General features: G+C 48.0%; 1 protein-coding gene across 2 annotated transcripts in view; it reads left to right on the top strand.

The window, feature by feature from the left end:
* LOC138498731 (CD5 antigen-like) overlaps nucleotides 1–26,771 on the top strand; it is a 437,221-nt gene that overhangs the window by 108,366 nt on the left and 302,084 nt on the right. Inside the window, exon 4 of one of the 2 annotated variants that reach the window (XM_069622368.1) lies at nucleotides 25,323–25,637. The exons of the other annotated variant lie outside the window; for it this stretch is intronic. Within the exon in view, the coding sequence (XP_069478469.1) occupies nucleotides 25,323–25,637 (315 nt within the window). The remainder of the gene's footprint in view (nucleotides 1–25,322; nucleotides 25,638–26,771) is intronic. 2 annotated transcript variants of the gene reach the window in all.

Raw genomic sequence — 26,771 nt, 5'->3', positions numbered from 1 at the left:
CATATCCATTTTAAACAGAAGTGTGAGGGGAAGATGTCTGTTTTAACCCATTCCTTTTCATTAGTGGGGATTTTTCCATTAGTGGGTGAGGGTATAAAAGCATGTATACCCTTAGCCTATTTAACTCAAAATATAATTTCATTAATTAATTCCCATAGGGTCAGTTACCACAGGGTGATGTTTTTGTTAGAATTCAAAAGTGACACAAATCCCAGCACACAGTAATTGACTCTAGTCTTTAATGTAATTGGGCAACCCTTCTGCTCATATGAATGTGCTAGTGTCCCCAAAATGAAAATCCCAACACCCGCATTCCCAGTGAAAACGAATTGTCCCATTCATTCCAAATTCCACAAACCCTGAATTTTATTTGAATGTGTGCTTCCCAAATGATTTTCCCATTGAGGTCATTTCCCCAAACCCTACCTTTGAAATAAAATGCCAAAACGATGTTCCCAATATAGTCCCACTCCCTGTACCTTGCCTCCTAACCAAAGAGGTCATATATAATTGATGTCTGGGGGTGTGGGAGGGGGGTTGCGGAGAGAGAAGAGCATTGTGACTAATAATCCTATGACCTTGTGTTTTTAAATTATTTCTATGTGTTAATGTGCAGAGAAATCCCAGTGTACTGACTGAAAATCAATCTGTGTGTTGTTGCAATTGTAATCTATCCAAAAATACATACGTCATATTGATGCAAACAAGTTTCATCAGTGGTTATTGTGTTGTGCCACAGAGTTGGTGGCTGGTGTTATTGTGATTTGCTTATTATTCCTTGTAGAAATGTAAATACATATACACTAGTATTTCCATACACCAACCTGGTTCCTAGCTTAAAGGTGATACAGAGGGTATCTCTTGAATGGTATTATACAGGTTGGAGACCTAACCAAATTTGAATCTGTTAAGAAATTTGTTGTGGGACACCTTGATTGGGGGGTGAACTCACTGAGTTCAGAGTGACCATCCAATAAACCGTGACCCCCCTACCGCACTTGCCCCACCAGGCCTCGTCCCCCTGTACTAGCCTAGCGGGGCCTGCACCTCTATTGAACCCATCCGGCCCTGTTCTCGCACTCAGGTTCTGGTCCTTCATTCCCTGCACCCGCACCATTCCCCTGGCACTTGTACACTTGGCCTAAACTTAGCACTTGCCTAGCCCAGGGGCCCTCTTCCCCCATCCACCCCTCCAGCACTTGCACGCTCTACACTCCGATCTGCACTTCTTTTCTCACCTTAGCATTAGGGAATTCCGCTCTGAGCAGCTCCCCCACCACCCCACTCCCCTGCACATCGTGTTACTGCACTTGCATGATATGAATGACACTAGGCCTTGAAGGACAGTTTTTCTTATTATTCAACCCTGCCTCCCACCCCCCCTGTTTTGTCTTGTTGCGCCTTGAAACATCATTTGCTGTATAGGCACATTATACATGCCCAATAAATAAATACATATATACACGCTATTGAATCTCCTCGCCACTGCTCTTCTGAAGTGCTTCAGACTAGTAAAGCATCCACATACTGAATGACTGTACTGGACACATGTAAATTACCCAAATACATCTGAAACACCCTGTTGAGAACAATTCGAGATTCACAGTACCAGGGTCGGACTGGGACAAGAAATAGGCCCGGACACCCAAAACAAAGTGGCCCCCCCTCGCCTCAAAAAAGTGGCCCAGCCTTCAAGGTCACCTCAAAAAGTGGCCCACCCCTTGCATCAAGAAAAGTGGTCCTCAAACCATTGTCAATGGAAGCAGACGTCCAAGGCCAAATGATAATATGTTAATGTATAGCACTTACTCTTAAGCTCTTTTTTGTAGAGCAAATATGCATACAATATCACCCAACCTGTGTTGGTACTCATTTATCAACCTCAGAAGGATGAAAGGCTGATATGGCCTTGCTGGGATTCGAACCTACAACCTGCAGATCACACACACATCGCAGTAGCAAGCGCTCAACCCACTGAGCTATCAAATCAGCAATAGTCAACTGAGCAATTATTATGTAGTGGATACCATTAATAGTGCCCGTCTCCACAATCAGGCGGAGTGCAGTGTGGAAAACATGCCACAGTCTGTCGCTCTACTTATCACGCAGAGTTGCGATGCCCTGTGTTGCATACCTCAATTCACTCTCTTTGGGTGGGTGTCACCAGCCCTGGACAATGTACACCCACACGTCAAACCCAAGACCCCTCCATAGACTTTAATGTGCCTAAATCATCAACAACAAAAACATCCAATTTCATCTGCATTGTCCATTAACCAGATTTAGAGGCCAACCATAGTAGTCTTTCCTTGCTCCTAGCTGCCAGTCACAACTCTCCACAGCAACGCCCTATCATGGCAAGCAGTGAGTAGGAGCATGCCCTGCGGGGTCGCTATCTCATGTTTTTGCCCCCCAAGCATGGCAGGAATGTTCCTCTTTCACCCCAACAGCATAGCTTGCTGCTCCTGGGATCTAATGATGCTGTGGCGGGCACTGGTGGAGAGGGAGTTGTAAGAGTAGTGAGCAAAAAGGGTGAAGGGGAGGCAGTGGGAGAAAATGGAAGCGCAACAAAGAATGGAGCTTTGGTTATCAGGGTGTGGAGCTAAGAGAGACAAAGTGAGACAGGTGGGGGGATATAAATGATAATGATGTGTTATTTATATAGCGCCTTAATCCAAAGTGCTTTACAGAGCACATATTTACTTACAATATCACCCAACCAAAATTGGTACTCATTGATCGACCTCGGATTACTGCAAACTCTTCCAGTCAACACGCCATCAATCGGCACACCATTTCACACACCATTTCCCATTCCTAACAACTGTGCCCCAACCACATTATTGACACTCCATAAAAGTGCTTCAAGAAAACTTGCCCAACTTGTAAGTCCTCCTCCACTGCCCTTGAAAACCTCTGCAAACCTCTATTTCCAAATGTTTTCTTTTGCTGATAGCATGAAGTCCTCTCAAAACCTTTTTTTTGTCTGGAAACTTCGTCCTCCTTCCTCACTTTCCTTTCCTCCTATGTCTGACCCCTCTTTCGCGGTCATGGCACCAACTCTGGTACACTCTCCCTTTAGCATGCACATTGCCCTTTGCTGCTCTCTAAATCCTCCTGTCCCCTTTCCTCCTGGGCCCACTCTACTCTCACCGCCTCCGTTCCCATCCCCAAATCCACATCCACCCTTACCCCACCTTCCAGCCTTTCCTGTGGGGACCCACATCTCTCCCTCTGAGAGCCCAGCACTGCTCATTCTCCCTTTCCTAAACTGCCAAGCAACCCTCTATTTCCTCCACTGTCAGCATTTCCTCCACTGTGAGCTCATGCCCTCGCATTTGCTCCGGATGCCTGGGGTATGTCTTTCCTTCCCCTTTCACCCTTGGCTGTGCTGCCATTTCTTTTTCCTCTGGAACCACCTTCCACCATTACTCCTCCATTCCATGTTATTTCGCCATCTGTGGCTGGACTATGCACCCTGCCCTGGGTGCCTAGTGTGGGCAAGACCAACACTCCTCCCTTTTCCCCCCCTTTGGCAAAAACCATCCTCTCCTCCTTCCATAGCCATGGCTCCTCCCATTCATCCCCAAGGAAGTCTCACCCCTGTGACCTCTGCACGCCCTTTTATCCTCACCTCATCATAAATCTCCTACTCTTCCCAACTATCCACCCCTCTTTTCCCCACCCATTCAGCCCTTTCACCGTCCCAAGCCATTCCCATCCACTGAACCCTCGCTGTCATAATGCCCAACCTCTAACCACTGATGCTTGTGCCCCCCTACCACTGCGGCCCTGCACTCCCTCTCCGAGTGCAGCACCGTACCATGCTACCAACCCTTGTCTGCCAAGTGCTCACCAAGTCCTGATCAGCTTTGGCTCTATTCCAAAATGGCCATCCACAATCCCTCTTCCCCTTCAGATAGCTCCAGGGAGACCATGCCCAGTCTCACCCCAACAGTATTCTGCTCCCCGGCGGTGTGGGGGGGCCTGAGCCCTCATCCCAGCACCCACCTGTGCCAGGCCTCTACCACCAGGCATGGGTGTGCTTGTTGATGGCCATTTCTCCTCCTGCTCTACCGTGGCCGATCCTGAGGCTGTACCATGCCGGCCCCAATACCGTCCAATAACTCCACCCACTAGCCCCCCTTTTACTCTTACCACCCCTTCTAAGGCTCAGCTCCAGCCTACCCCCTCACATTACCACACTACCTCTCCACTGTGACCCGCTCACCATCTTCAGCCTCAGCTACCCACAGTTCTTTGCACCGACCCCCAACTCTCCCTGACCTATCGTGAGCAGGCTCCTCCCCTGGGACTGACCCTTCTGGCCTATTTCTGGAGAAACTACACCACCCGCCTGGGGGTTTGCGGCCCGACCCCTCTCTGAGCTGACCTCAAAGTATTTAATATGTTCCACTTTGAAAATTATTTCCAGAGCCTCTTTTGGTTCCAGGTCCACCCATGAGAGTAGCAGTTGTGCACTATTCCTGCCTACACTCTAACAAAGTGCAGCATAGCCATGAAGTGCAAAGCCCATCCAATCCCCACGCACACAGGAGAAAGCAGAGGCAGACTTGATGGCGACACCCGTACTTCACAGAGAGTAGAACTGCGGCCCAGTAGCAGCCATGAAGCCTTCCCTGTCACACATCAAGAGTAACAGTGCACGTTTCTTTGCCTCAGTCCCCGTCTAATGTAGATTTCAATGGAGGTAGTTGTCGAGCTACAGACGAGCCGATTTGCGGGAATGCTTCAGCGAGTGTACAGCACAAGGAAGCAGCGCCGAGCCACGCTCCATCCTTCGTAGTCCCACACTGTCAGAAGCAGCGCGTGTGTGAACACGATGCTGGTAGATGTCACCTGCCTGGCTTTCCCTGGGCTTCTTTGATGCGAGCAGAGTGCGGAAGATCATTAAAGTACCAGTAGGAGGAAGGATGAAAGGCTGAGTTGGCCTTGCCGGGATTCAAACCTGCGACCTGCAGATCACGCTCAGATCGCAGCAGCGAGCGCTCAACCCGCTGAGCTATCTTACCGGCCATAACCGGATTTACTGCAGGTGACTCTTACCTCCTCAACTCAGCCAGGGGCATCTCTCCATCACCGCTGCCACTGTGGGGTAGTGACTGTGTGGGTAGGGGGGTCGCCCGTGCCCGAGTGCCTGCGTGCCCTCCTGGGCTGGCCTCTGCTGCACTGCTGGAGATGAGTCGACGGACTCTTGCTGTGGTGTGGAGACAGGGGCCTCATCGACCTCGCCAATGGCACCGGTCAGGCCCTCCTTTGTGTGTGGCTTCCTGCAGGCTGCAGCTCCAGTCCTAACCTGGGGCTGGGAGTGAGGGCTGGTGGCGGCACGGAGTCTCGCCGCATTTTCATTGGCCATGGCCAACATCAGTTGCTTTCAACTTTGCAAAGTGGCTTGCAACAAATGCGTTGCTTGCTTCCTGCAAAGTTGAAAGCAATTTTTTCGCGCCTCTGGCCAAGCCCAGCCCTCCAGGCGGCCTCCAGGCTCCTCCATCAGACTGCCTGCTGCTGCCCCAGGTCCTTCAAGGGCGAGCAGTTGCAGGAATCTGTTACTTTTTTACAAAACACTGGTAGCGGACCGGGCTGAGGTAACACTTCCTTCACAATCACCTAGTGCCATGGTGTCAGTCTCGCGCCGACTTGCTGCCCGCAGGCCCTGATCATGCAGAGCAGATCAGCACTGCAGGCAGCCCTGAGCCAGCGTGAGACCGGCCCAGGCATAGGCTTGAAACCCGGCCCCTCGCCAGCCTCTAAGGATTTCGTATCGGCCACGGGCCGATCGGCGGACGGGCCAATCCAACACTGCACAGTACCCTTGGGGCAACCCTGTGTGCTCAAACCTCTGATTACGATACGTAAACGCTGTGCAGTACGGAGAATCGGGGTGTAAGGGGACTGAGAAAAATGCATTGTTTAAATCGATCACCGTAAAGTGGATCGAGCCAGTATGGATATTACAGAGAATGGTAGCAGGATGTGGTACCACCGGGAACTCCACCTCAAAATGTTATCCAGAGGGCGCAAATCCTGGACCATTCTCCAACTGTACCACTTTGCTTTTTTTGTAGGGTTGATGGCTGTGTTGCATGGGGACACATAAGGTTGTATTATGCATTGCTTCAACAATGTCATAATGGTCTCATGAATCCCTTTGCCAGCCTCTCTAGACATGGGGTACTGCTTAACACATGGTAGTCCAGGTTTCAATTTTATCCGTACTGCTCTAACACTCTTTAACAGCCCCACATTGTGAGGATTTGTGGTCCACAAATGGATCGGCACCTTCTCCAACTACTCCTTCCAATATGGCATTGTATTTTTAACAATTTGTTCTATCACTATCTGGCAAGGCACTCCAGCTTTAAAAACCATCTCTCCTGTGTCTGCAGCATCTTCAAACAATTGTTCGGCGGACACTTCCGTTAGCGATAAGGTCAGGTCAATGCACAACACTGTGCGCCACTCTCCGCCTTCCTCCTCAGTGCCTGAGAGAACCACCCTGACCTTCTTGATCATTACTGCTTCTAGGAGAACCGTCACAATGGTGCCGGTTGTTACCTCCTGTGGCCCAGCAGGCAGAAACAAGAATTCAATTGGTACCCGCCATGAGCTCTGAATCCCGAGACCCAACTCAACACAAACTTTACTCCATAAAAGAACAAAGCTGAATGTACAGGTACCACCCTTATCGCACTATCACTACAGTATGCACTCGAAATCGCAGCTTCTCTTACCGGATACAAACCTGGAGTCGAGCACAATATACCTTCCTCTGTAAAAGGGATCGTTAGGTGAAGTTTACTAAGGAGATCTCTGCCCATGAGGTTTGCCGGGGTATCTGCACAATACAACAAAGGAGCAGATACATTTTGTGTACCTACCTTAATATGTAGGTCCTCACTGAAACGTACTGTACAGGATAGCCCCAGAGAATCCCTGTGTGTCCATCATCTTGCATGACCAGGGAAACTAACCATCCTTGATGCAAGATTTTGTAGCCCCTGGATCGACCATAAATGAAAATATTTGGTTACCTACTTTTACCCCTTTCCAGGGTTTTTCTTCCAGATCAGCAGTAGCAGACAGGACTGGACACATCAGAGATCCCTGCAGGCTGTCCTAATCCGGGTCCATGTTAGCACTGGGGAGCGGGAAAGGATTCCCTCCAAAACACTTGCTCCAGTGTAGAGAGTGACCGTTCCTTTGGTGAAGGATTGTTCTCTCATGCCTGTACCGGTGCCTATGCTGGCATTGTCAGCTGAACACATAGTTCTGTGCAGCCCCAGGCGCCCAGTTCTGTTAAACCCGTACCTGCTGCGATTGCCCAGAACCTGGGCATATGGCATGGTCGGAGGGGAGCATTTGCTGAACACTTATGTTGAAATACTGTGGCCTGCTCTGACAATCTCGCGCCATGTGCCCCATCCTTCCACATGACCATCACTGGATCCAATACAACCCTTTATAGTTACATCCCACCGGCCCATTAAACCGGGGCCTCATTCCTCCGAACCCGTCAAATGACCTACCTCCTTGTGAAAATGTTCCCCTATTCCTGGGAGCATACCCGTTAAGCCAACCTTTTGCCATACCTCATCCAATATGTCCCTGTAGCCCCAATTGTCCCTGACCAGATTTGCATCTACCTTTTGTGCCTTCTCCATGCTCCCTTTTTCCTTCTCTTGCCTACTCTTACAAAAATGCATAATATGTGCCTGAATTTCCAGCCAACCCTTGGCCTCCATCCCTGCTGCGTTATCTAGGTTATGGTGGACTTGTTGGGAAGTCGCTTTTTTTGCATATGATAAAAAATGGCCAAGTTCTTATCCCGGGCTTCTACGGTCTCTGCCCTCGACATCTCTTGAATTAACTGGATATGTGCGGCAGGATTGTCATCTAATTTCATTGTCTTGCCCAGAATCAAATGTATATCTGGCGTATCGTACATGACCCACATGCCCCCCCCATTCCTGTGCCCTGTAATTACTGAGTGCTGCTCCACCCTGGGTGTACATATCCAACTTGACTCCCAGATACCCTGATCACCTTCAAAACTCATCTGACTGCTCCCCCATTAGAGCTGTGAATATGCTTTTTATGTCCCCTATGGCCAACATGACACGTCAGTGTGCTTCTATAATGGATGAATCCGATTCCCCCACCCATCCTGTCTTCATCAAATTATTCCGGTCCATGTGTGACCACAGGACATGTTACACCTTTTTCTGACCCTTCTGGAGCAACATACATTGAATCACACTCGCCTTTACTGGGTCTCTCCCCATCGTTCCCCTGCTGATCACCACAGCCAACCTAGAACCCAATGGTTTGATCTCTGTCACTGCTACTAGAGTGGGAGGCGGGGATACTACACCCTGTTCTCCCTGCTCAACATCTGATTCCCATTTATCCTCGTCTCCTACTCCTATTATCACAACCCCTGGTGTTTCTATGAGCAAGGAAACATACTCGGCACTACCGCAGGGTGCAGGTTCCAGCTCTCCTTGCTCAAATCCTGTACCTGTAGTGACATTTATGTGCTCAAGCTCCACGTTGACCTCTTTGATAACTGGCCTACCCAATCCAACAAGAACCTGTCCTTGCCTCCACCTTCCTTCTTCTATGTCCTTTACTTGCCTATTCACTTCTTCCCTCTCTTCACTCTCTGCTGACCTAACCGCACTAACTCATCCTCCGCTAGGCTCTATGCTTCTTCTAATTTTTCCTGGTCCTGCTTTTCCACTGCAATTTGCAGTGTATCCTCTATCCTTGTTAGGGAGAATTTTCCAGAATGGCTAATTTCCCTTACCTACTGAGTCCCTCAGCAGCTTTGCTGGATTTCTAGGATTTATTTTTTTCACCTGATAAGAGTGTGAGCCTTTTTATCCCCACTCTTACATGTGTTTTTGACTGTGTGTTGTACATTTATGTGTTCATAGACTGTGGAACCTCACCTGCTCCATAGGCATCATCCTTTTATTATTTGTCACACAGCACCTTTAGTGCAGTGCAACAGGGTTATCTTTTTCATACTTCCCACGTTAAACTCCATTTTCTGGGACTGACTACTGTCCCAGAACATGTAAAGTTGCCATTGACTTTATTAGTCTTTTTAAATTCACAGACCCAGTACAAACTATCTTCCATAAAGTACTGGAAAGGGTTAATAGTTATCCGTATTTGTCTGTTTCTCATGGAACATTATTTCGTTCCCCTTTCTTTAAGATTTGGCTGGTGGCAGTGGTATCTACAATTTTATACCTACCGCAGACTATGAAAATAGCCTTTTTACTGTTTTAGGCTAAGTTAGTAGCCTCGAACTTTAACCCGCTGGACCCCTTTTATTTTATTTCGGTTCCGGCTGGGTTTATTTGCCATTTCTTTTTGTAAAGGTCTTTCTCGTGTTTTACCAGGTTTCGTTTGGTTCCTTTGTTCGCCATCCTTTGGCGGGCTTCTGCTCAGAAGTGCTCCTTAGGCACCTGAGAGTCTGGGTGGACTGAATGTGAGGGAGGGGTTTTAGGCCCCCTGCACAGGGTCTCCTGGGAGACCCAAGTCGCACTATGGTTTGATTGGCTAGGTGACTGCTCCCTGCCTTACCTCCGCCTTACCTTATAATGCCTTACCAAAATAATCTCTTCACAGTACAAACACTAACGGAAAATAACACAAACTTCACCCACGTCACACCAATGACCTCGCTCTCCACCTGCACACACCTCTCACACTTCCTCATGCATCTGTCCGCTACTTGTTATCACTCACAAGATTCTACTCACATGTGCATGCTCACCCGAACTCCTCCGTCATGGGGTTCCAACACAGGCCGTCACTTTCTTTGGAGCCACCCCCGCTTCAAAGAGTAGAGAGGACTTCTCTTAAAATGGATCCTGCTAGAGCACTTGGAAACCCTTGTTTTTTTCGGGACTGGTCGCTGTAGGTGGCCGCAGCCTGGAAGCCTACGCAAATAAGAGGTGGAGGGGTGCTGGGATCACATTGGGGTCCCCAATTGAAGGCAAGTCCCTGAACGCTCACACCAGAGAGAATACAACCCGCTGGGGAAGAAAGGCCCAAGTCGATCTTGTAAGGATTACAAGTTTTTTTTTTTTTTAAACTTTATTTATTGGTGCACACAAGCCGATCACGTACATTTCACCGTTCCAAAGTAATTACACTTCAATAATGATACACAATCAGGTATTCTCCGATTCTAATTCTTCCGCCATAGCCTTGTCCGCAAGGTATTGCTTGTACCGGTCCCATATATTTCTGGGTCTGGCTATGGGTAGTATAGAGTCTATATACATTTTTTCAGTGTCCTATAATCTCACAAGCAGATGAGAGCACCAGCAAGAGAACTCTACTGCTAAGAATGTTCTGCCGAAAAGTAGTACAATCAGAATCTTATGAAGAAAAACATCATTCTACAAGACGCCGCTGGTTGGTGGGTGGCCATACATGGTCTGGTCACTCCATAAGAGATGCCAGGCCATTGGCTCCTGCCCAATCCATCCTTCTTCCATCACGTGAGTTCTGCAGTGATCATCTTCTTCTCATGTCGAAGGTCAAAGAAGAAATTAACTACACTCCTGACATAATGTTGTTTTATCACTAAACTGTGTACCTGGGCGGCCTCAAGACAATCACAAAGGAGGTTCTGGGACACTTTAACCTTCACACACACATTTCACTCACTCCCTTCCACGCCATCCGTCTCCAAGGTCTCCACCCTAATTTTGAACTATAATTTACCCTCCCAGCATCTCGCAATACAAATCACACAATTGTCGCTTCAACAATGTGCCCTGTCCGTCCTCTTCGAACATTTCAGGACTTGTTACTTTGGGGTTGGTGGTCAAAGGGCACGTGGTGCCATGGAATTCAGGGGTCTTATGGTTTAATCAGTTATATGGGCTATAAGTTGTGGTTGACTGGGGATGGGCCGGGTCATGCTTTAGCCAGTGTGAGATTACATGCACACCAGGTGCCAGTCTGTGATCACAGGCTTGTATGTCTCTTTCCTCTTGAGTAAAAAACACATCTTTGGAACACTGTTAGAACAATGAATAGGCGGTGTGGTGCTCGGGGTTGTGGGCTGTCTTCCTTGGAGTTTGGGCATGGCTGGGGAATTCCCGTATCTCGCAATTTGGGCCTAATGCATGCAATGCAGCATTCACTGCGCCGGCATCACTTTCTACCTAGGTTTACTAATATCTACGCAAATAGTAATGATGCTCGCGCCCGCGTTACACTATGGGGATTAAGTATATTTGTTTATATTGATTTCACTGTCCCCCCACATGCCCTGGCCCATCACAGTGCTTCAAATGCATCTCGCCTCACTCTAAAGCACCTAGGGGGTGAGACAGGGGCCCCTTCCCAACAGCAGGGATTTGTTTTTTAGTATAGGACATTTTTGTTTTGACAAGACTGACCAGGACTGTATTTTCCTTATTTGTATGGTTGAGATTGCTCCCATTTAGTGTTAGGGCAAGTTTGGAGTTTTCCCAAACCCATTCAAAGCATACAAATAAAGGTTTTGAAACTTATACTGTTGTGTCAGTGTCTACTTGTGGCACCATGCCGCCTTTACACGGTCCAGAAAAACAATTTCGAAGAGGGGACAGTGTCAAGGCATCTATTTACATCTATTGAACAATGTCTACTGATTAGTCAAGGCATTTACATATGGATGTCCTGTGAGCACACATGCATTTAATCAGAAAAGTACATTCTCTTTATTACATTTTGAAGCATATGTCTAACAGAAAATACACAAAAACAATTTAAAATAAATTTACATAAATACAAAACAAAGAAACAGTAAGACTGTATTTCCTATAGTATAGCTTACTAATTAGAATTTCTAACGAAACGAAATACATAGGGCCTCATTACACGGTAGGCGGTAAAAATCGCTAATTACCGGCATGGCGTAATTAGCGTGTCCGCCCTCGCAAGAGGCCGCAAATTGCATGCCATTACGAGATCGCAGGCACGAGCCTACCGCCATGCCGGTAATGAGCCTACCGCCATGCCGCAAAAGTCCCCAAAAAGTCCCTTAACGGCATCCTCGAAAGCGCTGTTAGCACTTCCGACCTGCCGCCACATGCAAATAGCGGTGACCGCCATTAGCGGTCACTGCTAATAGCGGTTACCGTAATATTGCGGAACCGGAAATAGCGTCATCGCACCGGAACGGGAAAGAGCACGGCGGCCATCTTTAAAAACACAATCCATTGCCATCCTCCTTATCCAGGACACCTTACCAGGAACCACGTTGGGAAATACACCAAGGACACCGTTAAGATGCCCAAGGCCGTTAAAAAATCGTCTGAGCGGCAACGCAAGGAGAAATTTTGCAAGGAGGAGCTCCTTATGCTAACGCAGACACTAGCAGACAATGCTCATGTCGTCTTCAATAACGACATGCGTCGGGAGACCATTGTGAAGAAGAAGGCCATCTGGGAAGAGGTAGCCCATAAGGTCAGCGCGGTAGGCACCACAACCCGCACAGTCAAAGACTGCCGAAAGAGGTGGGATGACCTCCGGCTCCGTGTGCGGAACATTCTATCCGTGAACCGCAACCTGGCTACGGGCACAGGAGGAGGCAGTGAATCGCCAATCAAGCTCACTGAGTGGGAGGAGACATGTGCATCAACCATCGGGGTGGAATGCATTGAGGGAGTTGGACAAATGGAGCATGGCGTGGCCGTTTCGTCCGATGGAGGTGAGTGTATGCATCAAACAATGCACAGTGAAGTGTGATGTTCCCCCCAATCATGTGTCCATATGAATGCCGTGGCTCCAGCCACAAACAGACATGCATGCATCACCACATGCCCGTACAACACAGACCCATTCATGCATGACCCACCCAACATCCCCATTACCTGCATCCACACTAAAGAGCCCGGAATGCATAGAACGGCATGACGTATTCATTTTGCTCAAGGCAGGTCGACCCATTACTGATGGTTGTCAACATTTCTCACCCTTGCAGGATCACACACTGACACTGAGGAGGCACGCACTTCCACACCTGCTCCCACATCCAGCAAAAAAGCCAGGAGGGATGCCACAGGGGACACCGCCACATCCACAAGGGCAGCCAGGACGAGTGTCCATGACCACAGGGACAAAAGCAGCCGGGACACCAGTTGCACGCATCCACAGGCCATGGCTGCTCCCGTCGTGGCACCCACGGAAGTGTGTCTCCCAGCAGGTGAGGGCAGCATCGAGGGAATGCACTCTGCTGCCACCAGCTCAACGGGTGAAGCAGCAGCCACGGCCCCACCTTCAGATGAGGAGGACACACCTGCCATTGATGCTGATAGCCAGAGCCCCAGACCAACAAGCCCCTTACTGGCAAGCCCGAGGTACTCCTCAGGTCCGGGTAGTCATGGAGATTCACCCACCCCTGAAGGGATATGGAGCCCCCAGATATCCTCTCCTGATGCAAGTGCAATGGGACCAGGTGCATCAGCCATCCCACCAGCACCCACCATGCGACATGACCTCTCGTCCATCTACCAGAGGCAGACCAAGATGAGTAGCCTAGTAGGTCAACATGTGGCAGGGACAGCCCGCCTGAGGGAGGACATTGCTACACTTGCACAGCAGACAAGGGAGGGCATGGAGGCATGCACCAGCCGAATCTGCAGTGAAATGGCCCAACTGCGGCAGGCCATGAACCGCATAGCAGATGCTATTGAGCGTCGGTGCCCACTCACGGCCCAGGAAGAAACAGGCCCCTCCCCGTCTGGGAGTTCACGCCAGACTAGTCCCCTGCGCCGGTATATGCGGAACCTGCGGCGCACGGCTTCACAACCACCAGATGACGATGCAGGCACTGGCAAATAGGGCCACCAGGATTAGTGTGCCACATGTGGCAATGGACACATTCACGTCATGAGACTCACATGGGAGTGTTGAGGGGGGAGGGGGGTAAGGGTGTATTTGGGTGTGTTGAGGGGGGAGGGGGGTAAGGGTGTATTTGGGTGTGTTGAGGGGGGAGGGGGGTAAGGGTGTATTTGGGTGTGTTGAGGGGGAGGGGGGTAAGGGTGTATTTAGGTGTGTTGAGGGGGGAGGGGGGTAAGGGTGTATTTGGGTGTGTTGAGGGGGGAGGGGGGTAAGGTTGTATTTTGGGAGTTTGGGTTATGCACTTTAGTACCACAATATGTTCAATATACACTGTTCAGAGTTTGAAACCCAAGCGTGGTCTCCATTATTGTGTATGTGTCATTCATTGTGGACAGGGTCCTTTGTGGGCCTCGAAACATGCACCAGGGCAACAATTCCCATCTACGTCCATGCTATTTCACCTTGGTGCATGATGAGATTACAGAATCAGATGCTGATGCACATCGTGTGCCTCCTTGGCAATGCCTGTTTCATGTCCTGCCGGGGCATTCCACCCACACTCATCCCCAGCCACATCATACTCTTCTGGTGGTTGCATGTCAATTTCAAGTGGCATAGGCACATTCCATCATATGCACATTTTGTGATGCTCTACACATGCCATGGTTGTCTTTGCCACTTTGACACGGCCGTACAGGAGTGCCACACCCAGGCCGCTTAGGCAGCGGAGCACTGTCATTGGAAGGATGTACTATATTGTTGTCCTCTTCCTGATGGTTCTGTGGGTTCCGTACAGGGGTTAGGAGCCACCTCCTCAGTGGATGGCTGTCATTGCTTGTATGGTGTGAGGAATGGGTGCCTGTTACGGCTCACCTCTGGTGCTGGCTGTTGTTGTAGGTGCTGCACTGCTATCATGTAGTCAAGGCTGTCACGTCATGCTGCTGCTATTGGGACCATCTTGGTGTGGGAAGGGGTGTGGGTAAGGGTGTGGTGTGCTCTTTTGTGCTGCCTGTCTCCATTGCATGCACCTGTGCTGATTGTGTCCACCTGTAGTTGATGGGTACACTGCTCAGGTCTCTTAACGGGTGCTTTTCGATGCCGTTATTAGCGCCATGCCGGTAAGGGGTTTTTGGGTGTTTTACATGCCGCTAATACCATGTCCGCATGGCTTGTGATGGCCTGGTATTAGCGCCATGGTGCTAAGTCCGGCATGGGGGTCTTGCCGCTATTAGTGGCACCGTAATTAACGGGTGCGCAGATAGCGGTGGGTCCGGGTCGTGATTTGCTTAGGGAATTAACGGTCCCGGAAATCTTTACCGGTAACGGTATTCCATTACCGCACAACGTGTAATGAGGCCCATAGTTTTGAATGGTCATCAAACCTTGATAAAATTATATATTGGTACTTATATTCAAGCATGTAAAAGACATTATTTTTCATCTAATTCACTAAAGCTTTTTTTATCAAAAAGCAATCGATTTCGGCTATATGGGAACACATGTATCTTCACCAGCCCAGCGTTTTACAGGACATAGGGCCTCATTCCGGGTTTGGAGCTAACCATGGAGTAATTAGCTCCATGGTTGCCTCCGAAACCGTCCCAAATACGGCATGGTGAATGGAGTAATTACCGGTCCATTCCAGGGTTGGAGGGACCGGTAATTCCCCATTCACCTTTTGCTTTTCCCCATTCCCATTTCTGCCCCATAGGGCTCAATGGGAATGGGGAAGGAGGTAATTACGGCACCGTAAATTACGGTACCGTAATTACCTCCGAGGTACCTTTGCGAGTCCCGTACTTAACTCATGCTAAAAGCAGGAGGTAAGGAAGGACCCGCAAAGGCAACTCGGAATACGGAGATAAGGGATTACCGGCATCGGCACCCTTACCGATGCCGGTAATCCCTTACCTCCAACCTCGTAATGACCCCCATAGACACTAAAGGGCTCATTCGGAGTGTGGCAGTAATTTGATGGTATTCCACTGAATTACTGCCAATATTGGATACTGTTACCCTCACTCAGTCCTGTGGGTTTACCATGGGGTTACAAGTGGTGGTAGTGTGGTGTTAGTCCTCATTTCTGGAGTCAATACGACTTCATTGGGGATTTGTGTCAGAATTACCACTGACAGTATTAGTGAGTGGTCATTCTGCTGATTTTTGGAGGAAAACAGTACATCCTCCACTTTTCATCCAAGAATCAGCAGAAATACCATTTGATAATTCTGCCAGTGGTAATTCCGACAAAACGTGTAATTTGGTGTTCCGTGGAAAATGGAGGTAATTCTATGACCGCCCAAAAAATAACAATAACGGAATTAACACCACTTCCTTCCTGCACGGTCAGACTCGGAATCAGCACCTAAGTGTGCCGTCTGAATAATGGACATAAGTACTATTTTAATGTCATTCTAACATAAACATTTTTTTAAAGAAAAAAGAAAATTAGACAGGATTTGATACTATCATTAATCCATAGTATTACCCATGCAGTCCTTCATTTGTAAAGACACATACTTCTTTCCTGCCTGAGGTACAGAAGGCACAAGCATTGCTGTAACCTTCAGAGATGGTTCACATATTGGTATTGACGTTTTTGAGGCCCTAGGGCTGCCTCTCTCTTGTCTTGTTTAGCACCTCCACCCTCCTTTAGTAGCTATAGAATATTAACCACTACTGTCTAAGTCTGTCTTATAATAGACGTGAAACTTAGGCAGATTGCCTATGTAACTAAACTCCCTCAGGGACTTCCTAGCTGTCCTTACACTATCCAGGTGTTAATGTTCTATATGGAAGTGGGAATTGTGTGTTAAGAGACCCTAACGGATACAGTCCTTCTTCTTTTTTTACATTTTTTTTTATTTGTGTTTAATCGTGGTTAACCATTTTTACAAACTTGGTGCAGTTTTTCTTTTGTTGTAACATTTCCTTTCTTTGCTAAAAATGTATCCTCAAGCTGCTGTGTCCTCTTCATATGGGTTTTGGTCTGCAGCCTTTCCGTCTAAGTCCAGACATTGCAAACATTTTGCTATTGCTAATGTCAGAGATGTAGAATCACCACTCATCATCTGGTTCCACCAAACTTCATCAGTTGTCGTCTGGTGTTTGAGTCTGTGTGGTCGGAGATAGATTGTTCTTTATTTGTCTGTTCCTGTGCAGAGAAGAAGGAGGTGTCGCACTGTCTCGGTATTTTGTGTAACTGAGCAATAATAACATGTGTTGTTTTCGGATTGCTTTCGGAAATGTAAGACTTTGTTCGTCTTTAGGACATTCAGGCGTGCTCTTAAAAAGATTGTTCGCAGATGTTTATTCGGAGATTTATTTAGCTAAGTTCTCACCTCGTCTATTTCTTGGGTGTTAAATGTCAGGTGTGACGAGGATGTGTATTCACTTGCTTTATCAAGTGTTTCGATCCAATCTTGAGTTTTCAGTCTGTCCTTGATTTTTCCCGGGATTCTTTCGATGTCCCACTCCGAACACCCGATTTTTTCTGCCAGTTGTTTTTTGTAGCAGACAGTCAACATCTGGGTCTTTTCACTTGTCATTTCTCTGTAGATGATGTCTAAGATTTTCAGACAAGGTGTTCTCAGTATTTTCCCCAAGAATAGAAGACTGTTTCTCACAATCACATATTTCATTGATGACAGACGACAGATGACCACGTCTGATTACTGCTATTGGTGTCGAGTTAGGCAGCTTCAGGACTTTACGCCAAAATAGGCCCTCAAGTCTGTCCCACAGTGTGGCAGGAAGTTGTAACATCGCCTCGGCTCCGTATGTTATCGCCGGCGTGGCTTTTGTTTTGAAAAAATGTATCACTGGAAGAAGTGAAAATTTGCTGTATTTTGCCGTATTTTCTGTCCAGAGTCAGGGCCTGGGCTGCTAGAGTTTTTGTCCTTGCGAAGAGGTGTTCCTGCAGAGAAATTCCAATTTTACTGCGGCAGCTTTTGACTCCCAGGTATGTGAAGTTTTCTACTGTTTCCAATTTTTCTGAATTTACGAACCAATGTTGTTTTTTGTTGATGTTTTTGGCTTTTCAATGATCATAATTGTTGTTTTGTTTGTGTTGATATCCAAACTGTTTTTTTTAGGTAGGCTGAGAGGCTGTCTAATTGGCGTTGTAGGCCGATGGCAGTTTGGTCCAACAAGATTATGTCGTCGGCGTAGAGGAGCCTTGTAACCTTGGATTCACCTATTATGGGAGGGAAAGAGCGAGTATCATTTTCTGAATGCACAATGTCGGCCATATAGGCTTTGTACAATGCTGGGGCCAAAGGGCAACCCTGCTTTACCCCTCTTGTTGTCTTTATTGCTTTTGATAGCAGGCCGGCCCCGTTTAGCTGCTCTCTCACCGATGTTTCACTATATAGAGCTCTGATCGGTGCTATAATGGAAGGGGGGCATTTTGATCTTTCTAGTTTCTTCCACAGTCTTTTTCTATTTACCCGATCAAAAGCTTGCATTAAGTCTATGGAAGCTATGAATGTTGTTAACTTGCCTTCCCGAGCTCTTGCCTTTAAAATACTGATCATCATGATTTTGATGGATGTTCCCAGGTTCTTTTCAAATCCAGATTGGAACGGGTCTGCCGTTTTAGCTTCTTTCTGCCATTCTTGCTGGTCGTCCAGAATCAATGTTCCGAATAGCTTCCCTATGACGTCCAGTAAACCTATCGGCCTATAATTCTATGCTTCACTCTTCAAACCCTTTTTAAAAATTGGGACGATGTTTGCCGTTTTCCATGTTTTCGGGATAGATCTTGTTTCGAGGCATCTGTTGAATATCTCCATGATCAAAACTGCCCAGGATTCAGGGTCCTGTTTTAATTGGACATTTGAAATTCCATCGGGCCTGGAGCTCTTGTTCTATCATGCTTACGCCATTTGCTACCTTGCCTGTCCTTTCTTCTACAGTCCTTTGTGAACTCCACCCATCTCTTTTCTAGATTTCCTTCACTCTTCTACTCTCTGATATCTCCCACTACTTCTTGCTCTCATCTCCACCTTTTGATATCACTACCTTCTCTTCAATCTTCCTACTCACTTCCCCTTGCACTACAACTGCCTCCTCCACTCCACTCTATTACTCTCACCACTACTCCACTACCCCTCCTCCACACTATACCTCCCGCATCCACACTACTACCTCTCCTCCATACAACTCCATTCTCCACACTACTTCTCCCTTCCCATCTCTACTAATTCCACTTCATCCACGTTTAATTAGTGACACTCCTTTACCCCACTTACACCCACTTCACTGTCACTGCTTATACTACTTTATCTAACAACACTTGTCACACTAACACACACACTCCCAGTGCAGTATCACTTTAATTCCCCAGCGAAAACCTCAGCTTCTCCAGAAATTGACTCCACACTCCAAGGCTCTTTCCTCCCTCCTGCTGGTCTCTTAGTCTATCTTCTGAGCTCACTTTAAATAACTCTCACTTCCTGCTTCCTGTGGTCTCCTTGTATCCCCCATCTGTCCTCCCTGGATGGGTTCTCTCTCACTGGGCAATATGGCCCTGTCTTCCCTGCCCAGGACGTGTTGCAGGAAGCAAATATTACAATCCAATCCCGCCCTCTTCCTCAGGTTGGGCCTGCCACAGAATAGTAAGGATGTGATTTTGGACATTAGGATGAAGATTGATCGGTGTGTGCGCGGGGGTATGGATTTGGAGTTGGCGTGGGTTCCCAGTCACAGTGGCATTTTGGGAAATGAGTTGGTGGATCTGGCGGCGGGTGAGGGTATGAGGAGGGGAGCGGTTGATGTGAGGTTGCCTTTGAGTGTGGATGAGGTGAAGGTTGTGATGGTGAGACGGGTCCTGGATGAGTGGCAGGAGAGGTAGGTGAGTGGGGTGAAGGGCAGGGGGATGTTCGGTGTTTGTGGGAAAGTGTCGGTGAAGGTGGATGCAGGGAGTTCAGAATGGAGGAGGGGGAGGAGGTGATGCTGAATCGGTTGAGGATAGGTCATGTGGGGCTGAATGACTGTCTATTTCGAATAGGGAAGCGTGAATCAAGGGACTGTGCGGTGTGTGGGGTGCCTGAAACGGTGGGACATTTTCTGATTAGGTGTGATAGACATGTTGCAGAGAGAGAATTGATGAGGGTTCGGTTGACTGCGTTGGGTGTTGCTGAGCTGAGCGGGAGGGTTTTGCTGGGAGGTGATGGGGAGAGAGGCAGGAGGAGGAGTAGTGTGATGTTGGATTTTGAGGCAGACGGGGAGGTGGGAGGAGTTGTGAGTTTAAATGGAGCTAAATAATAATTAGTGGGTACGGTGCACATCATCCTATAGGATGGGGAAGCGCCTGCGTGGGTCCGCCCGCGCCACCGATAATTAAGAAGAAGAAGAATAGTAATGGTGGCTCAGGAAGTTGAAAGTTCGTGTTAGGGGACCTTGATTCTGGTGACCCTAAGGTAAGTCCTATTGTTCAGAAGGTTTATGACCCCTGAATAACTTCCAACTGGTCTTGGGTGTTCCAACGCGACTGTGCTTACTCGCCTCTGCTATTTATCAACACTATGCAGACTCCTTGTCATCCACATATCTCCTGTCTCTTCCCTGGTCCTTTGCTGGCTCTGGCATGTCTCATAATCCTGGGGACTAGCTGCTGATGGTCGGGCCTTAATATTCCTGCAGCTGGCATATGTAGCTGCGTAACGACCCTCACTCTGATGCTTCTTGCTGGTTTCTTGTTTGGACTTGTCATTCTGGGAAACACAAAAGCAATGGCAAGCACCTTCCTGAGGATGCATGGCATAAGACAAACGTGGACGAGTCAGACATAGGCTCGTGCAAGGGGGTGGTATTTGGGCCTGGCCCTCGTCACACTGATGAACACGCCTCCCATGGTGGGCTCAAAGCACCTGGTAGGTAGAAGTCGACATCCCCCGCCTATGCGTTCACATATAAAGCAGTTGATTCTACAAATCGAGTACAACACTTCAACCATAACACCCTTATAAAGGGATCCCATTCGTTCACCCTCAACAGAAGTAAGCGATCAGAAGTACACATCAACACATTCCCACTGCTATATTAGAGGCATCCTCGGATGATTACAGATTAGTACCAAGCACTGCTTTCATCACTGTTATAATTTCAACAAAAGCCATCAATGACATCTCAAAGAACAACAGATCAAATGTATTTCAATTAATTTAACATCACAGTTACAATGCATAGGAGCTCCAATGCAGGTGTTGCTTCTTTCTTCCCAATGTGGCTCTATGTTACTCAGTAATGCTAGGAATATCCCAATAGGTATTAGACAGACACTTGCATAAGGTTCTCTCAGTTTTACTCGCTTTTTCATTGCACCCCTTAATATGTTTAAAAATGCTCCTTTGTAGTCTCCAGAGATTCAGATTAATTATATGACGGGGGCTTGGGTGCTCATCCCAAAGTACCGGATAATAAAGTCTATTAAATGGGCCATGAAGGGAGGAAGCCTAAACAGAAGGGTTAGAATGAGACGATTGACCCCCGAGTTTCTATAGGCAGACCTTATATCTCTCCATGTGTAACTTGTCTCCTCAGGCTTATCTGCCATTTACTGTGCTTTTCATCAGGTTAGTTGTGAATGCCAGTTTCCAATCGGGCACCGTTCCAATGTATGTGCCTAATGGCAGCCGTGTTCGAGTTGTCATTCTACATTCCAGGGTACAGTAAGGTTAAGATACACTTCCTGTTCAGGTTCAATAGGGGTAGCCATGCGAAGATACAAGAGGAGATACTTGGGGGGAAGAGGAAAGAGGGGCCAGACCGGGTTAAGAACATTATTCCTTTAATAATGTGTGGGCAAATGGGTCTTAAGAGCACAGGAAGGGTTGGCTGATCAGAGAATATGGTTCAACCCCATGTGTGAAGGAGCGGGAAAGGGACAGAGGAATCTAAAAGGAGAGGTGCCAACGGCTGGGGAAAAGGAGTAGAGGATGGAGAGATGAGCTGTGATGTGATCATATCTCTGAGCTATCCTAGGAGATAAGCTGAGGGCAAAGTCATTGGCTAAAAGAGGAGAGAACGTAGAGTGACAATGTGGTGGGGGATATCATGGCAGAGTTCCAGGGGGAGAGCGCCAGAGGAGATTACATTAGTAAAGTAGCAAGACTTGGAGTTAACAAGGGGCATAATAATAATAATAATAATAATACTCACAGGGTGATTCATAAGAGCACCATGTATGTAATGAGGTGGAGAGGGATTTACCCCAGTGACACACGTGATCATGGATGGTGGTCTTCAGTAGGCAGAGAGCCAGGGTGATCCATGGTTGGGGTGGTGAGGATTTCCCCCAGTGACCTAAGTGATCATGGATGGTGGTCTTCAGTAGACGGAGAGCCAGGGTGATCAATGGTTGGGGTGGAGAGGGATTTACCCCAGTGAACCAAGCGATCATGGAGGGTGGTCTTCAGTAGATGGATGGCCAGAGTGAACCATGGTTGGGGTAGAAAGGATTTACCCCAGTGACATAAGTGATCATGGATGGTGGTCTTCAGTAGACGGAGAGCCAGGGTGATCCATGGTTGGAGTGATGAGGGATTTACCCCAGTGACACAAGTGATCATGGATGGTGGTCTTCAGTAGACAGAGAGCCAGGGTGATCCATGGTTGGAGTGATGAGGGATTTACCCCAGTGACACAAGTGATCATGGATGGTGGTCTTCAGTAGACAGAGAGCCAGGGTGATCCATGGTTGTGGTGGTGAGGGATTTACTCCAGTAATGCAAGTGATCGTGGATGATGGTCTTCAGTAGACAGAGAGCCAGGGTGATCCATGGTTGGGGTGGTGATGGATTTACCCCAGTGACGCAAGTGATCATGGATGGTGGTCTTCAGTGGACAGAGAGCCAGGGTCATCCATGGTTGTGGTGGTGAGGGATTTACTCCAGTAATGCAAGTGATTGTGAATGATGGTCTTCAGTAGACAGAGAGCCAGGGTGATCCATGGTTGGAGTGGTGATGGATTTACCCCAGTGACATAAGTGATCATTGATAGTGGTCTTCAGTAGACAGAGAGCCAGGGTGATCCATGGTTGAGGTGGTGAGGGCTTTACCCCAGTGACACAAGTGACCATGGATGGTGGTCTTCAGTAGACGGAGAGACAGGGTGATCCATGGTTGGAGTGGTGAGGGATTTACCCCAGTGACACAAGTGATCATGGATGGTGGACTTCAGTAGACGGAGAGCCAGGGTGATCCATGGTTGGAGTGGTGAGGGATTTACCCCAGTGACACAAGTGATCATGGATGGTGGTCTTCAGTAGACGGAGAGCCAGGGTGATCCATGGTTGGAGTGGTGAGGGATTTACCCCAGTGACACAAGTGATCATGGATGGTGGTCTTCAGTAGACGGAGAGCCAGGGGGATCCAAGGTTGGAGTGGTGAGAGATTTACCCCAGGACACAAGTGATCATGGATGGTAGTCTTCAGTAGACGGAGAGCCAGAGTGATCCGTGGTTGGAGTAGTGAGGGATTTACCCCAGTGACACAAGTGATCATGGATGGTGGTCTTTAGTAGACAGAGAGCCAGGGTGATCCATGGTTGGGGTAGTGAGCTATTTATTCCAGTGACGCAAGTGATCATGGATGGTGGTCTTCAATAGATGGAGAGCCAGGGTGATCCATGGTTGGAGTGGTGAGGGATTTGCCCCAGTGACACAAGTGATCATGGATGGTAGTCTTCAGTAGACGGAGAGCCAGGGTGATCCATGGTTGGAGTAGTGAGGGACTTACCACAGTGACACAAGTGATCATGGATGGTGGTCTTTAGTAGACAGAGAGCCAGGGTGATCCATGGTTGGGGTGGTGAGGTATTTATTCCCGTGACGCAAGTGATCAAGGATGGTGGTCTTCAGTGGACAGAGAGCCAGGGTCATCCATGGTTGTGGTGGTGAGGGATTTACTCCAGTAATGCAAGTGATTGTGAATGATGGTCTTCGGTAGACAGAGAGCCAGGGTGATCCATGGTTGGAGTGGTGATGGATTTACCCCAGTGACATAAGTGATCATTGATAGTGGTCTTCAGTAGACAGAGAGCCAGGTTGATCCATGGTTGAGGTGCGAGGGCTTTACCCCAGTGACACAAGTGACCATGGATGGTGGTCTTCAGAAGACGGAGAGCCAGGGTGATCCATGGTTGGAGTGATGAGGGATTTACCCCAGTGACACAAGTGATCATGGATGGTGGTCTTCAGTAGACAGAGAGCCAGGGTGATCCATGGTTGTGGTGGTGAGGGATTTACTCCAGTAATGAAAGTGATCATGGATGGTGGTCTTCAGTAGACAGAGAGACAGGGTCATCCATGGTTGTGGTGGTGAGGGATTTACTCCAGTAATGCAAGTGATCGTGGATGATGGTCTTCAGTAGACAGAGAGCCAGGGTGATCCATGGTTGGGGTGGTGATGGATTTACCCCAGTGACGCAAGTGATCATGGATGGTGGTCTTCAGTGGACAGAGAGCCAGGGTCATCCATGGTTGTGGTGGTGAGGGATTTACTCCAGTAATGCAAGTGATTGTGAATGATGGTCTTCAGTAGACAGAGAGCCAGTGTGATCCATGGTTGGAGTGGTGATGGATTTACTCCAGTGACATAAGTGATCATTGATAGTGGTCTTCAGTAGACAGAGAGCCAGGGTGATCCATGGTTGAGGTGGTGAGGGCTTTACCCCAGTGACACAAGTGACCATGGATGGTGGTCTTCAGTAGACGGAGAGACAGGGTGATCCATGGTTGGAGTGGTGAGGGATTTACCCCAGTGACACAAGTGATCATGGATGGTGGACTTCAGTAGACGGAGAGCCCGGGTGATCCATGGTTGGAGTGGTGAGGGATTTACCCCAGTGACACAAGTGATCATGGATGGTGGTCTTCAGTAGACGGAGAGCCAGGGTGATCCATGGTTGGAGTGGTGAGGGATTTACCCCAGTGACACAAGTGATCATGGATGGTGGTCTTCAGTAGACGGAGAGACAGGGTGATCCATGGTTGGAGTGGTGAGGGATTTACCCCAGTGACACAAGTGATCATGGATGGTGGTCTTCAGTAGACGGAGAGCCAGGGTGATCCATGGTTGGAGTGGTGAGAGATTTACCCCAGGACACAAGTGATCATGGATGGTGGTCTTCAGTAGACGGAGAGCCAGAGTGATCTATGGTTGGGGTGGTGAGGGTGAAGGCAGATAACTGCATTGCATTGATAATATACATTTCAAGTCCACCCAATGTATGAAACATGGCTGACTGACTAGGTACCTAAGGAAGTTTGCATACATACAATGAAATCTCAAAGTTGATGAGATGAGGTACTGTAAGAGAGAAATCAAGTGTACCTCATGTGTTGCACCTGAAGCCATCCTAATAACAACTGCACGTAGAAGAGGGACATTTGATACGATGGGATTTTGGTGTGGCTTTGACATTGTTTCCCTCATTACAGGTCCTGACATTGTCCAGTTGGTAAATGGCCCTTCTCACTGTTCCGGAAGAGTGGAAGTTAGATACAACGGAGTGTGGGGGGCCGTGTGTGATGATTCCTGGGACCAGGTTGATGCGTCCATTGTATGCAGACAGCTCGGGTGCGCATTAGTCCAATCATACACATACAATTCATCCTTCGGAACCAGTTCTTGGCCTGTCCTGATGAGTAATGTACAGTGCACTGCAGATGACTTTGCTCTGTGGGAGTGTGCACAGCGCGGCTGGGAGCACCACAACTGCCCTACAGGGAGAGATGCCGGAGTGACCTGCACAGGTGAGAAATGCTACCCACATACATAGAAATCCTCTTTCTAGAAGAACTGCTCTAGACAAGCATCTGTGTGCTCACAAAGAGGGCTATGTGAAGACTAATAGAGTCAACTAGACAATCATCTGTGTGCACACGAAGAGGGCTATCTGAAGACTAATAGAGTACAGTAGACAAGCATCTGTGTGCGCAAGTAGAGGGCTATCTAAAGACAAACAGGGTGAACTAGACAAGCATCTGTGTGCTCACGAAGAGGGCTATCTGAAGACTAATAGAGAGAACTAGACAAGCACCTATGTGCTCAAGAAGAGGGCCATTTAAAGACTAATAGAGAGAACTAGACAAGCATCTGCGTTCTCAAGAAGAGGGCTATCTGAAGACTGATAGAGTGAACTAGACAAGCATCTGTGTGCTCAAGAAGAAAGCTATCTGAAGACTAATAGGGTGAACTAGACAAGCATCTGTGTGCCCAAGAAAAGGGCTATCTGAATACTAATAGAGTGAAGTAGACAAGCACCTGTGTGCTCAATGTTAGGCCGAATCACCTGAAGTACCCTTGGGGAACACTACAGGTAATTAAGACTACAGGTGTCAGTACAATTTCACCTTTGGTACAAGCCTGTACTACAAACTAATGTGTTATCAGTGGCTGAGCAGCCAGACTTATCTCAAGAGTTTAAGTGAGCAGTAGAACAAGTTACACAAAGGACCAACTAATACAATGATTCAAATAAACACTTACTTGAGGTTTCTTGTTAAAAGAATATACATGTATTTACTCAGTCAGTTAGAAAGCATTACACTAGCATAAGCAGCTCAATATCACACACTAATACACCACAAAAATCCAACCAGTAAGTAAATGAACAAGTTTAGCTCCAAAATGAAGTGGGAGCAAAATGGCACTTCAGATACTTAATAAAGGAGGGAAAAGACAAGGGGCCTCATTACACGCTAGGTGGTAAGGTTTTACCGGTACCGGTATTTTACCGGTACCGGTAAATCCTTACTGCCTTACTACGAGGTCCCTTTGCGGGTTGGGGATTTTAACGCCTGCTTTTTGCAGGCGTTAAAAACCAACCCGCAAAGGGACCCAGGGAGCTAATTACGGTACCGCAATTTGCGGTGTCGTAATTAGCG

This window comes from Ambystoma mexicanum, chromosome 5q, assembly GCF_040938575.1.
Source record: "Ambystoma mexicanum isolate Mex_15411 chromosome 5q, UKY_AmexF1_1, whole genome shotgun sequence".
Classification (NCBI taxonomy): Eukaryota; Metazoa; Chordata; class Amphibia; order Caudata; family Ambystomatidae; genus Ambystoma; species Ambystoma mexicanum.
Note: the sequence above shows the minus strand (reverse complement) of the source record. Positions and strands in the feature narration are given on the sequence as shown.